This window comes from Cavia porcellus, unplaced genomic scaffold, assembly GCF_034190915.1.
Source record: "Cavia porcellus strain 051 isolate PalLab524CR breed Dunkin Hartley unplaced genomic scaffold, mCavPor4.1 scaffold_29, whole genome shotgun sequence".
NCBI lineage: Eukaryota > Metazoa > Chordata > Mammalia > Rodentia > Caviidae > Cavia > Cavia porcellus.
Genome location: NW_026947512.1, coordinates 10,010,221 through 10,024,149, shown reverse-complemented (window position 1 = coordinate 10,024,149; position 13,929 = coordinate 10,010,221). Strand labels below are relative to the sequence as shown.

The window sequence follows — 13,929 nt, the reverse complement described above, 5'->3', positions numbered from 1 at the left end:
TGTGGATTAATTTGTTCCTATTGTCTTTAAGTTTCACATTTGTCCAAGAAAAAAAAAATCATGGTGATTCATAAAAACTAAGAAAGCAGAATGATTGGTGAAAATAAGATCAATCAAGATTAATCACTTAATCTGATTAAATACTTGTAAATCTCAAACTGAAGAAAAACATTTTTGCCATGTAACATCTATATTTGAATCCACATAATGCTTACTTTTATTGCCTATTATAATTATTCCTAAAAATGGGTTTCTTTTTGACTTAATTTAAATTTGTAAACTTACTGCCCATAATTACTTTCCCTTGGAAAGCTCAGCTGCCTATTAATTTTTTGGCCAATTTTTTAATTCAATTCACATTACCTTGCTAAACCAATTCAAATTACCAAGTCTCATTTAGGACAACCAGTGTAGAGGCCAAATATAAGGCAGTGGCACTAATAATCTAAGGGAGACAAAGAAACTAAAAAAAAAAAAAAAAAAAAGTGTCATTAAATTTGAGAAGAAATAGTAAATATAAAAGAAAAATCAAGAATGGGCAATATAAAATTAAGAGAACTATGAGATGGGTAGCCAAAAAATGAGACTACCTATGAAACAGAAGAGTTTATTTTGACAACTGAGTTATATACTTTCAAAGCAAGTAAAAAAGACAGTATTTTAATATTTTAGTCCAGAAGGCTACTCAAGAGTACATCTGTCAGGTATGGCTAATCATTTTAGAAAGTTCTCTTCAAAACATATTTATAACTACACCCAGTTTACCAGAACTTAAGAGAAGAACTAATGCTAATACTCCTCAGACTCTTCTCAGTAACTGAAAAGGAAAAACACTAGCAAACTCATTCCTTAAAGCTAGTATTATCCTGCTACCAAAATCAGACAAAGATCTAACAAAAAAAGAAAACTACAGGCTAATTTATTTAATGAACATAGACACAAAAATTCTCAATTAGGTATTTACAAACAAAATGCAGCAAATCATTAAAAAGCTCATATATCATGACTCAAGTTGGCTTCATGCAGGGATGCAAGGATCATTCAACATACACACATCAGTCAATGTAATACACCACACATAACCAAAGGATTAAAAAAATCATACCATCATCTCAATAGATGCAGAAAAAGTCTTTCCCCAAAATCCAGTATTAATTTATGATAAAACTCCTGAAGAAAATAGGTATAGAAGGTTTTTACCTCAAACATAAAAGCCTATTTAGGACAAACTGACTGCCAGTATCATACTAAATGGGAAAAATCAACATATTCTCTCTAAAATCAGAAGCAAATAAATCTCATGACTCTGTTAAATACAGTACTCAAAACTTTTGCCAGAACAAGCAGGAAAGACAAAGAAATAAAATGGATACAAACAGGAAAGGAAGAAGTCAAACTATCTTTATTTGCAGATGACATGATCTTTTACACAGAAAGTCCAAAAATCTCTCCCAGAAGGCTTTTAGAACTAAATTCAGGACACAAATTTAACATACAAACATCAATAACATTCATGTATAGTAACAATGAACCCACTGAAAAAGAAATGAGGAAAACAATCTCATTCATGGTAACCTCCAAAAATATTAACAGCTACGAAGTAACCTAACCAAGGAAGTTAAAACACCTCTAATCTATGTACTGTACTCCTAAAAAAAAAGAGACTGAAGAGAATGTTAGCAAAATAGGGGTCTGGGGATTTAGCTCAGCGGCATAAGCGCCTGTCTTGTAAACAGGCAGTCATGAGTTTGGTACCGATAAAAACGAAAAAGACCAAAAAAAAAAGAGAGAATGTTAGCAAAATATCCCAGATTGACAGACCTATACTGCTAAAACAGCCATATTTTAAGAAACTGATATATGGGTTTAATGTAGTTCTAATCAAAATATAAGCAGCTTTCATCACAGAACTAGAAAATCAATCCTTAAATTTATACAGAACCAGGTAAGACCCAGAATAGACAAAGCAATTCTGATCCAAAAAAAAGCACAACGGAGGCAATACAATTTTGATTTTAAATTGTACTATAAAGCTAGAATAATAAAAATAGCATGATAGTGGCACAAAAATAGACAGGCTAACCAATAAAATGGAACTGAGGATGCATAAGAACCTATGCTCTTTTAGCTGTCTGATTTTTGACCAAAGGAGCAAAAACACACGCTGAAAAAAGCCTCTAACAGACGGCGCTGAGAAACCTAGTTATTCATAGGAGAATGGATCTAGATATATCTTTCTCACACTGTACCAAAATCAAATCAAAATGGATCAGCAACCTAGATATTTAAAAAAATGGTCAAATCAAAGAAATCAGTATTAGTATACAAGTCAAAAGATTATTTAAAATTGAAAATAATTTTACTACTGTACTGTAATTAGATATACAGTAATATTAATCGACTTTAATAATTAAAATACTTCTCATTCTATTGCATCAACTATGCTGTTCTTCAGGAGAAGCAATAAGTGAAATTCAATTTGAAGTTCAAATGAAATCGTATGTAGGAGAATTAGATAATAGAGGTTACATTAAAAACTGATGTTCAAATATATAAGCTGATATTCAAATATAATATATACAAGTGAGCAATTCAGGTTGGAATATACATGAATTTTAATGGGAAAAGATATATCTACCATTTAAAAAAAAGGCATAAAACCCAATGTTATTCTTCACATACATTCAGAGTGACTTTACAAACTGTCAAACGATGACAGTTCTGTATTAAGCTCATCCTCTGAGGAGAGTAATACTCACGCAGAGACAATTTCCTCACCACTCACAAACTTTGCATAAGACACTGCTTTTCGGTGTCCCTTGAATACCATGATTGGCTGTTTAGTGTTACGAAGATCGTAGTAGTGGACACAGTGATCTAAAACAAAACAAAATGAGACAAAAGTAGTAAATGAAGAAATAGAAAGCAAAGCTAACAAGTGGCGTCAGTATTTTTCATTGAATGCTTCACAGACAATATCAAATCTCTAACTGTAAGGCAGAACATCATAGCAGCAGAGTAAGACCCTCCAGACATCCATTTTAACTATTCACGTAGGAAATTACCTTTTTAGCACTAAGGAAACCAGGTGAGACATCACAGAACCCAGTTTTTACATAACAATAAGAAAAACCACTTGAAAGAGAGAGACAAGAGTTGCCCAAGAACTCTGCCTGAATTTCAAACAACACCGTATGAAGAGAAGCCTAGGAAGAGAGAATCAGGTCCAGGACTTAAGACTCAAAACCAGTGCATGGCCCACCATGATGCAATCAATCCAGTGTTGAACAGGGCCGTACAATCTTTCTCTCTTAGCTAGTGCCTCTGGACTGAACCTGAGGACCAGAGTTAGACTGGTGCCAAGTAATTGTCTCTGTCACCCTTCCCCCAAACTTGCATAGTACAATGCAGAGAAAGTCCCTATTTCTTGTGAGTAGGACAAAATAATCACAGGACTTTGTCTTGGACTCAGTGCCAGGCCAGTGAAATGCAATAATGAGCAGAGGTCAATGGCTAAGACATAAATATATGATGCTTACAAGAAACTCAATTTACCTCTAATGACATTCCTAGTTTGAAAGTGAGAAGACTGAAAAATAATACTTTGCAAAGGGCATCTAAAAGAATGCAGAATTAGCCATACTTATTTCAGATAAAAAAGATTTGAAATCAAAACAGTAATAAAAAGAGACAATGGTCGCTATATAAAAGGGTCAGTTTAAAAAGAGGAAACAGCAATATAATTTTATGTGCACTTAATAACAGAGCACATAAATATATAAAGCAATATTAACAGACCTAGAGGGAAAGATAAGATTTCAACAGTGCTGAAGAGCACTTTTTAAAGTTTCAACAATGGACAAATCATTCAGATAGAAAATAACAAAGACACAGCAGAATTAAACTACACTCGAGGATAAACAGACTTAACAGGTGTCCACAGATGCATATTCTTCTCAATGCCACATGGTAGAACACAAATCTCAATATATTTAAGAAAATTTAAAAACTTAGTTTCACAGGCTTTTTCAATGATAGTGCAATAAAAACAGCAGTTGCTAATAAGGTTCCATTATAGAATTTATCGAACAGATGGAGGTTAATTACTCCTGAACAATTTTTGACCCAAGGAAGTTAGTAAGCAAATTTAATTCATGCTTATTTATAGTATGTTTGTTTTTGTTAGTTGTAAGCACTACAAAAGCAGAGAACTTTTCCTGTTTATCATGTGTTCCATTTGACATCCCTCAGCACTACACATTATTTCCAGTAAATACATTTAAAATATGATTGATAAACACAGTTAAAAAACCACATTTACTGCCTTTTTTTTTTTCCTTTTTAACAAGTTTTTGGAGTACAAAGCTAAAGCTGGGTTTGGATATCACAGGGTCACAGGAAAAGGGATTTTTCATTTACGCCCTTATGATTTAAATTTTTCAAACATACTTTATTATAAAACATGTTTAGCACATGGAATTTTAATTATTTTTAAGTGTTCGTATGTCTTAAAAGAAATGGTAATTACAGCCACCTGTTTTGATAAATTTTTTTTTTAAAACAGCTATTGGAAAAGAATAGTTTTGGAATAGATGAATGGGTTTTATTTAATAGAACTGAAGACCACAACTAAGCGACATAGCCACTCTTGCTAAATAATTAGAAAATAATTTTCTTTCCCTGGGCTGTGGTGCTGGGAACTGTTCTAAGTGATGCGCTTCTGCGACAGGAAAAAAGAGTGATTGGGAAATGGCTGCAGATCTGCTGCTCCTAACTCACTTTGACTGCCTTCCTGGTCAATGTGATTTTATTTATTTTCTCCTTTGGAACACTGCTCCTTGGGGTCCCACTTTACCCACGATGCCAACTGCACTTTGGGTCTTGGTGCTACTTATCACTAGTGATCTAACTGGTGGTTGGTTTTGCTGTATACCAGTACCACACTCATGTCCTTTCCTGTTTTCTAAAAAGTTTGTAACATATGTGCTCTTTTCATCCTTTCTCTTTTCCCAGAAATGTACAATGAATAAAGTCACATTGGTACTTAAAAAAAAAAAAAAAAAGATATGCTAACATCCAAAAAAACTTCCTCAAGATTTACGCTGATGAGAGCACACTGTCTGACGTGCTGGTTGTTGTTCAGGAGGTTTGAAGCTGGGATAGAGAGGTGGAAACTTTAGTGCAGTATTTCAAAGGTTGAATGCAACTTCACACTGTTGCACAACTGTGAAGTCACACTCACCTTCACACTTTGTCACATTTTCTTTTGCTCTCTGCACTTTAAAACAAATTCTACTTCCTTTGCACAAATGAAAGTTCTTTCTGTATCCTTTTATCACTCACTGAAAAAAAATACAAATGCTTTCTAAAATATAAATGTTTTAAAGGGAGAAAGTATTTTCAAAATACCACCCCTAAAGATGAAGAATACTTATAAGTTATTAATGAAACATTATGAAGCCTGGTTGAATAATCTTTCATTGGTACTATAATCTATCTATAGTATTTTCGGCAGGTGTTTTTAAAAGAGGGTAGTTTGAGACTGTGTTTCACTACACAGGTCACCTGACCTTGAACTCACTTTGTAGCCCATGCTGACCTCAAAGTCACAGCAAGCCTCCTGTGTCAAGCCTCCTGAGTGCTGAGGTTACAGGCGTGTGCCATCATGCCTGGCTCTTTCGGAAGGTTTTTAAAATGAAATGCAGATATTCACTCATGTATATAGTACTATCATGAAATAAAATAGACTCATACTTCATAATCACTTTAAGGGTGCTCATGTCAACATAAAGAAGCTTGGACTTTAACATATACTTTAGTTGCTTTTTTCATTCCCTTTCCCTCCTCCATTTCTTGATCCCCTTCCTCTTTGAAAAAGAGCTATCTTTCTACTTTCTATTATCTTTTATTTTGCTCTTTGTATTTTGATTTTCTTATATAAGAGAAACCATAAGATACTTAAGCCTGTGGGTCTGATTTACTTTACTAAATATTATAGTCTCAAGGTGCATCCATTTTTCTACAAATGGCTCAAGGTTATATTTCTTTATGACATAGTACTACTCCACTGTGTGTAAATATAACGTCCCCCCCCCATTCATCTGTTGATAGACACATACTAGATTTTTTTAAAAAACAGTTGGTTTTTAGACTAAAACATCATGTCCGTAATACCGAGGTTGTAAGTTTACCGGCTATGAATGGTCTTTTTTTTTTTTTTTTGGCTTTTTCCTTTTTATCGGTACCGGGGATCGAACTCACGACTTCCTGCTTAAAGGCAGGCACTTATGGCACTGAGCTAAACCTCCAGCCCCCCGAATGGTCCTTTTTTGGAAACAACGCATGAAACACTTTTTCACTGATCAGTTAAAGTTCTATCTCTAATTTAGACTTTTGATATAGTTAATCAAAAGACAGGTTTGCAGCCTTTCTAAATCATTTAAATACAATAATAATAATATAATCCATGATAAACTAACAACAAAATTAGAAATACAACGAGAGAAACTGTAGCAAGAAATAGAGCTAAGTCAGTTTGCTCATTATAAAAGGAACCTTAAATTCCTAATATTCCTTGAACTGATACATGTGCAGTTCCTTGCAATAGCCAATGGGCCAGGATCTGACCAGATTGACTGGGTGGGGTAGGGGATGGAGACTGCTATCTCCAAGGAGCTGCAGCATCTGGAAGACAGGATGTTTTGCCAACTCCAGGGGAAATGGGCCTCATGAGAAAACAAGGAAGCTCTTTAGGGAACAATCAGATAAAAGTTTCTAATTCAATAAAATGGTTACTGTACCTTGGAACCTAAAATAAACCTCTTGCATTCAGCTATTCTCTGTCTCCTGTTTTTCATGTGGCTCTCAGGGTTTGTTGCCCAAACCTGGTAAATACATTAAGAGCAAATAAAGTATAGATCTCCAACAGAAAATCTTTAATTGGGAAGTTATATTCCCAGTTATCTCTAACATTTCAGGGCCCATCGCTATCATCTAATGCTGTTTTTCTACTGGTTAAGTAAAATTCTGAGCCCTATTTCCACAGTCACATCTTTGTGGAGCTTTAGAATAGGGTAGGATCTATGTGTACTATAGAGACATGCATGTGTACCTGAGGTGACTACTTCATGCAGCCATAACAGAATCATCGCTTTAAATCTCACACTGTCTAGAAAGATGATGTGGTAAGAATCAGGCTCTACTTTGGGCAGTACATTAGCAAGAAAAAAGAAAGAAAACGATGCAGGACTAATGAATGTGAAAATAGCCATCTTGACTACTCATAGAGTTTATTCTCTCACTTATTTTGCTTACTTTTTTAAATACAAATGGAACTTCTACTGCTACATTATAGGTATTTTTAGAATATTAGTTTACTTATTGCTTATCAAAACTACAATCAGAACTTGCTGCAGTAAAGAACATACTTTATATGCTATCCGGTTCTAACTACATATAGCTGTTGAGCACTTGAATTTTTAGTTTTATCTAACTTAAAATAATTTAAATAATCACACGTGGCTTATGGCTACTATATTGTACAGTTCTAAATCATCAATGAAGTGTGGGTTTTAACTTATTGCTTTCAAGTTATTTTTCTTGTCAATTGAAATTCTGATATAAACTAAAATCTAATTTGAAAGTGGTTTATTTTTTAATTTTAATTTTTTGTCTTTTTGAGACAAGGTTTTACTCTGAAGTTCTGACTTGCCTTGAACTCTCTTTGTAGCACTGGCTGGCTTCAAATTCACAGCGATCCTCTGCCTCAGCCTCTGATGTGCTGGGATTACAATTGTGTGCCACCATTCCTGTTGAAAGTGGTTTAATTTTATAGCAGGTTTATTTTTATTTGAAAAGTTTCTGTCTCAAGGCATAAAACTATAGCAGAAAAAGGCCAATTAGGAAAAGTGAATGCGGAGGACAACATTTTAGAGTACACAAACAGTGTTGAAAACAGAACGCTGGAAGTGCTGTCACAAAAAAGTATGCCTTTCAGGAGTAAGGAGGAAAAAAAACCTCCTTGGTTTAAAAGCTTTTTACAATGGGAATATTAAGAAAAATTAAAGTTCCCCTTTTACTATATATACAGTAATTCCTTAGAAAACATACATTCAGTGTATAAACCAGTCAGTTTTTTAAATTGTATGTAAGAGGCCTTGCACAAAACAGCAAAAACAGCGCTGAACAGTATTTTGCCTGGAAATGGGCATGGCTGTTTTTCTTTTAGGACATTAGTATGGAGAAATCAACTAAGCCAACAGTTTGACTAGGTTTAGGGTATTACACTTACTATCAATTATTCCCAGTTACAAGGTTCTTTGAGCAATGAGCTCCAGTTCCCTTTTATTTGGTATTGTTGGGGGTGCCAGGCAGTTTTCTTGTGCTCCTCATCTATCTACCTTTAGTTTTTAAAACTCTCTGTATATCTAAGCTTAAGATGGTTATTTTTCTGTGTTAGTGTTTCTCCTTCAGCAAAAGATTGCTCTTGCTTACTTTGATTCTAGGGGATTCAGCTTGGGGCAGAGGTTTTTATTTTTCGGCTAAATAGTGACAAGGCACATGTGTCCAAGTTCCAGGTATAATGTTCTTAATGTTCATGTCCCTAACCATCAAGTCAGCTAAATCTGTACACAGAATCTGAGACAGGTCTTAGGAGGGAGTTAGTGTCACTGAGTGTAGATCTTTATTTTGTATGGATGCAGGGTTGTAGTTTCAAGAAGTTTTCCTACTTCTTCTAGCTTACCACTTCTATTCCACATGATTTTCCTACAGATGGTTCAGCATGAATTCTTCCATGCCAAAGACAGGGCAGAGTAGCCTGGCCCATTCTTTCTTCTGAACAGTTAGGAGAATCTGTAAATGTGTACTCCCCTTGTATTTTGGAGTTCCAGTTATTCTACAGTGATACGCAATGCCATTTATGGCCTTTAGAAATACATGACAGAGGAAAGAAGGTAAAGAATGAAAGAAGAATGAGTGAGAAAGAAAAAAGTATAAGACACAAAGGAAAATGAAAAGATGGAAAGGAAGGGAGAAAAATGTAAGTAGGAAATTGAGAAACCACAGGAGCAAAACAGAAGTTCCTGAGAATCTACACTTCTATAGGCATAGATATGTCAAAAGCTTCACAATGCAGATTCAGGTAATTTATAAATACAAAAAAAAGAGCTCATTTAATCTGCCAGACCACAATTTTTAAATTAAAAATGTTCATCACCATTCTAATAACCAATTCACTTCTGTATTCTATGACAGATAATGACTAAATAGGGTGTAAAGGTTATTTGTTTGGTTAAATAGGGAAATTGGTTTTCAACATATTGTGCTAATGTTTTGGGTCTTTGTTTCCATTAGACTTATTATCAGGAAAAATACACACATTTTTGGCAATATTCAGAAGAGGAAAGTCCTTTAAAGAGAAAATTCTATCTACTTCCAACCGTTTCACTTAATTACCTAACGTGCAAACACCATAACATGATATAAAATATAACTTTTCTAATAGCATTGTACTCTTAATAAAAATGCCCATAAAACAGAATGACAGGATATTACTCTAGCACCAATATTAAGAATGATCCCTTTGCTATTAGCCCTGGGATTTTCAGACCCTAGAATCATGATCCTAGAAACACCGGGCAATGAGAGATATGTGATTCTTTTGTAAAATATGAGAAAATCTATAGTCAAAGCTGAATTGGAAAAAAAACTGACAAGATACCTAAAGCTTCACTGCAGGCATATCAACCCACATAGTATTAGAAGATCTGTGGTGAGGCAGAACAGTTTGGTGGGGAGTGTGTGGCAGAGCAAAGCTACTCATTTCATGGCAGCCAGAAAGTAAAAACAGAGAGCAAAAGGCCTAGCTTCCAATAACGCCTTCAAGCATAGAAGTAGCATTTTTTCCCCAAACCTTATGCAGTATCATCTTGGGTAAATAAAAAATACTCATATACTTGTGAGCTTCATTCTTTAACACTGAATTATCCACATCTGTGCCGAAACAAAACTTTTAATTTTCCACACCCTTGTTTTAAATGTGTCATTTATAAAGAATATGTTACTGCATTCTGAACACTGTTAATACTTCCTTTTCCCTGGAGCCATTAACAATTTACTATAATTGGGTATATTTGAACTTCTCCCTACCATCTGATTTTTGCCTTTTAGTTCACTTGAATTTATGATTTCTTCCTATTTTCCTTTCTTACTTTTTTTTCCAATTACCCAATATTCTACTATTTCCCTCATACTAGTCTGTATTTTGTGTTTCAGCTCTATTATTTCAATAAGTTCTCTGAAATATGCATCATGTAGTTCATACTTACAAAGTACTTACAGTGATTATTCAATACTTTAAAAATGCATAATTATATCTATAATACTAGTAATTGGTGAATATATGTCATACCTTTAAGATTTCTCTGCATTTAATATAAATATTGTGAATTATTTTGTGAAGCCCATTTTTTAAAAAGATCTAGCTAGTGATCATTTTTACATTGGAAAGAAATATAGAGACAAATGGAAGGAAGATTTACAAGGTGCTTCAAAGTTACTTTTGCTACAGAAATATCAAAATTTCATTTTTATTTAACAAGGTATTAGAGTAATTTGCTTTCTGAATTGGCTTTACACATGCCTCTTCCATTTGAGTTCACTCATATTACTTGGAAACTTGAAAATTAAATTTCTTTTTCTATTTTTTTCTACAGTAGGTACATTTATAGAGGAATAGGAATAGGGACTAGGAAAAGCTCTTGACAGACAGGAAGGGTCCTGAATGGACTGGTTGAAAATGAAATGATACTCATTTTTTTCTTATCATCTACAGAATATAGGTAACAGAAGTGAATATTCATGAATATTATCACATTAAGCAAGATTTACTGAAGATTTATTCAGACATTTAACTTATTTAAAGGGTGAAGAAAAGGACATTATTCTTATAGATAATAAAACAAAAGACAAGGCGAATTTATCATCTTAACAAATCTAAGATATTATCTTACTTCAGTAAGATGGGAATATATATTAAAATATACTCCAATCTTGTTAATATCTGTTTCCCCATGTTAAACTCATGAAATGTATTAAATCAGGTTTCATAGTTCCTAAATACCAAATTTTTAGGTTGAAAGGAATTAATCATGCCTTAGTAATTGTGTTTTTAGGAGACAGAGGGATTGGATGGGTAGTTCATAAACTGACTTCAGAAATTATATGCTTTTTATATAGTATATTTATTTTACAGAATGCATTCAATTTTTTTTTTAAAAAACTAACTACAGTAAAGTATTGACTATCTACTTATTTACCTATCCATCTAGGATGGAAAGGTATCTGTGAAAATATCACCAGTAGTATCTCTTGGGAGGTAGTTAAAACAGTGTGGCCAATGCAAATGTGAGCTTTATTCGTAACACATGAACATTACAAAAGAAGGTATAATCTTTTACTAGTGGCATAATTAAATAGAAACAATTTTAAATAATTATATAAAATTTAAAGTGAAAGGAGAATGTAATATAGACCTAGACTAAACTTTACTGAGAATAAATCATTTTTAAGGGGAAAAGTTTACCAAAATTCTTTTCAGAAAAATATCCAAAGAACAAATAATGGATAAAATATAAGAGATACTGGACAAAGTCAGAAAGGACCAAGAACAGAAAGCAAAGACTCTATAATGCCTAAGTAGTGAGAGGCCATCAAAAGTTTTAAAGGAACTAATATCGATATTTAATATAAATTAAACAAAACAATAAAGAGAGTTAATTTTAATTTTCTTTCAAAGCAAGAGTTATCACACACCAAATCACAGAATCTGTACAGTACTGAAATGGAGGGTTGTGTGTGAATTATTTAGCTGTTATGAATTTGAGTAATTAAAATTGGACATATTTATTGGTCACATAAATAGTATATTTCAGAATCCTCTCTGTTTATTCTTGGTATGGTATTCCTTTCCAGTGAATACATTATCAGCATAAATGTCATTAATAAATTATACTTTATTTATATTACTAATTTCTTTTTTTTAAATTTTATTTAAAAGGAAAAAGAGAAAAACACAAAACAAAACAAAGCGGTGTAAGGGTACAAGTATATATTACTAATTTCTTAGAAAAATTATTTTAGAACATCTTGACAGTTTCTATATTTCCTGTTTATTATAGTTCATTAAATTATAAGATATTTCAACTTTGCAAGCAAAGCTATTACTAAAACCACAAACTTCTAGAAATTCTGTCTAAATCTTGTAATGTTCTCCCAAACTGAGATAAAAAAATTAATTAACTGTGACACATACAATTATACCATCTAAAGTAAAACAGGCAAGAAAGGTTACAGTTAACATAATGCATAATTTCCCAAACAGATTCACATGTCCCTTGCAACAGAATGTCAACACATGATTGGTTGGTAGCTTACACACTGATTTAATATCTTTCATTATTGCCAAAGCAATGTTTAAAAAATCCAATTCCTAATATCATCACAAAAGATATTTAACAAGCAACTTTTATCAGCATGGTTCTCTTTAGCACTCATTGGTAAACAGCACTGCAACATAGGGATATTTTATAGTTTTCAGAGAAACACTTGGTTAGCTTACAATCTAAGAAATGTTTCTATTTTAAAGGTTTATTCTAAGGTTAAATCATTTTTCAGCCAAAAGAAGGTGAAATTAAAAAAATTATGTATAAAAAGGACTACTCGCTCTCATTAATGTCTTCCTCTGATGCTTCTTCCTGTTTAAGACCAACTTAGACTCTAAATTCCAAACACATACACACAACAACTCTGTACTTGAAATAATTTATGCACACAGCATCCAATTTACAGTTTACAGCCTAGAGAAGATGAAAAGTTAAACACTATGTTACGCTTGGATTCTGCCGATCAGACAAGTTATGTAAGACTTGAAACGGCAACATTCTGCAGTCATGCCCAGGTGTGAATGCTCCCTTTGCAGGGGCAGTATAAAGACATACATGTTTCTCATCTCCAGCTCTATGAGCAATGAAGTGAGGCTGCCCAATCTCTGATTACAGTAATGTTATTGTGTGGTGGTTTCCATAGCTGAGAAGCAACAGTTTATATTACATGGTCTATCTATTCTACATTAAAGTAACGGTGATCCTGCATCGGTCTGTATTATAGAATAGTTCTCCACCCTACAAATAAATTTTGCTACAAGCTGGGAAATATATGGCGCCTGGAGCAGCTCCTATTTGTGCCCTACACACACACACACACACACACACACACACACACACACACACACACAAAACAAATAGGTGAAAAGCAAAGCCACAATGATGCAGAAGGAACAAGACAAAAGTCAAGACTGTAAAAAGGGTTACTATTGTAGGCGTTACTGAACATAAAAGGATTATAAATGAATGTTATGAATACCTTTTAAACATATCAGAAAACTTTCATTGCCAAATTCCCAGAAAGGTAGTAACTCTCTCAAAATTGACTTGAAAAATATCTGAGTATATCTGGAACTAAACAAACAAACAAAAAAACTGAATTGGAAATTTATACTTCCCAATTCACTCTTTATAATAAAGTCAAGATCAATATACTTCACTATCAGAGGCTGAAAACAACAGATGAACAACCTTCATTAATAGACAATCAGCAACATGAAAATTACTTTCACTATGGCTGTGATGGATTTTACTCAGGAGTAAAAGATTGTTTTAACTTAACAAAACAAAACCAACTAATATTATATTGCCTACTACATGAAAAGACATATAACATTTCAACAGAGGAAAGAAAAGAGCATATTACAAAGTGCAACACTTATTTCTCCTACTCAACAATGCACCTGGATCTTCTAGTTAATGAAATAAGACAAACAGGCATTCACAAATTGTTTAAGCTTAGAGATGGCATGACCTTACACATGGA

At 33.3% G+C, this 13,929-nt stretch overlaps 1 protein-coding gene across 5 annotated transcripts in view; it reads right to left on the bottom strand.

The window, feature by feature from the left end:
• Positions 1-13,929, bottom strand: part of Cop1 (COP1 E3 ubiquitin ligase) — a 174,263-nt gene that overhangs the window by 35,586 nt on the left and 124,748 nt on the right. For all 5 annotated transcript variants that reach the window (XM_063239818.1, XM_063239817.1, XM_063239816.1 and 2 more), the window contains one exon: positions 2,760-2,877. In XM_063239818.1, the coding sequence (XP_063095888.1) occupies positions 2,760-2,877 (118 nt within the window). The remainder of the gene's footprint in view (positions 1-2,759; positions 2,878-13,929) is intronic.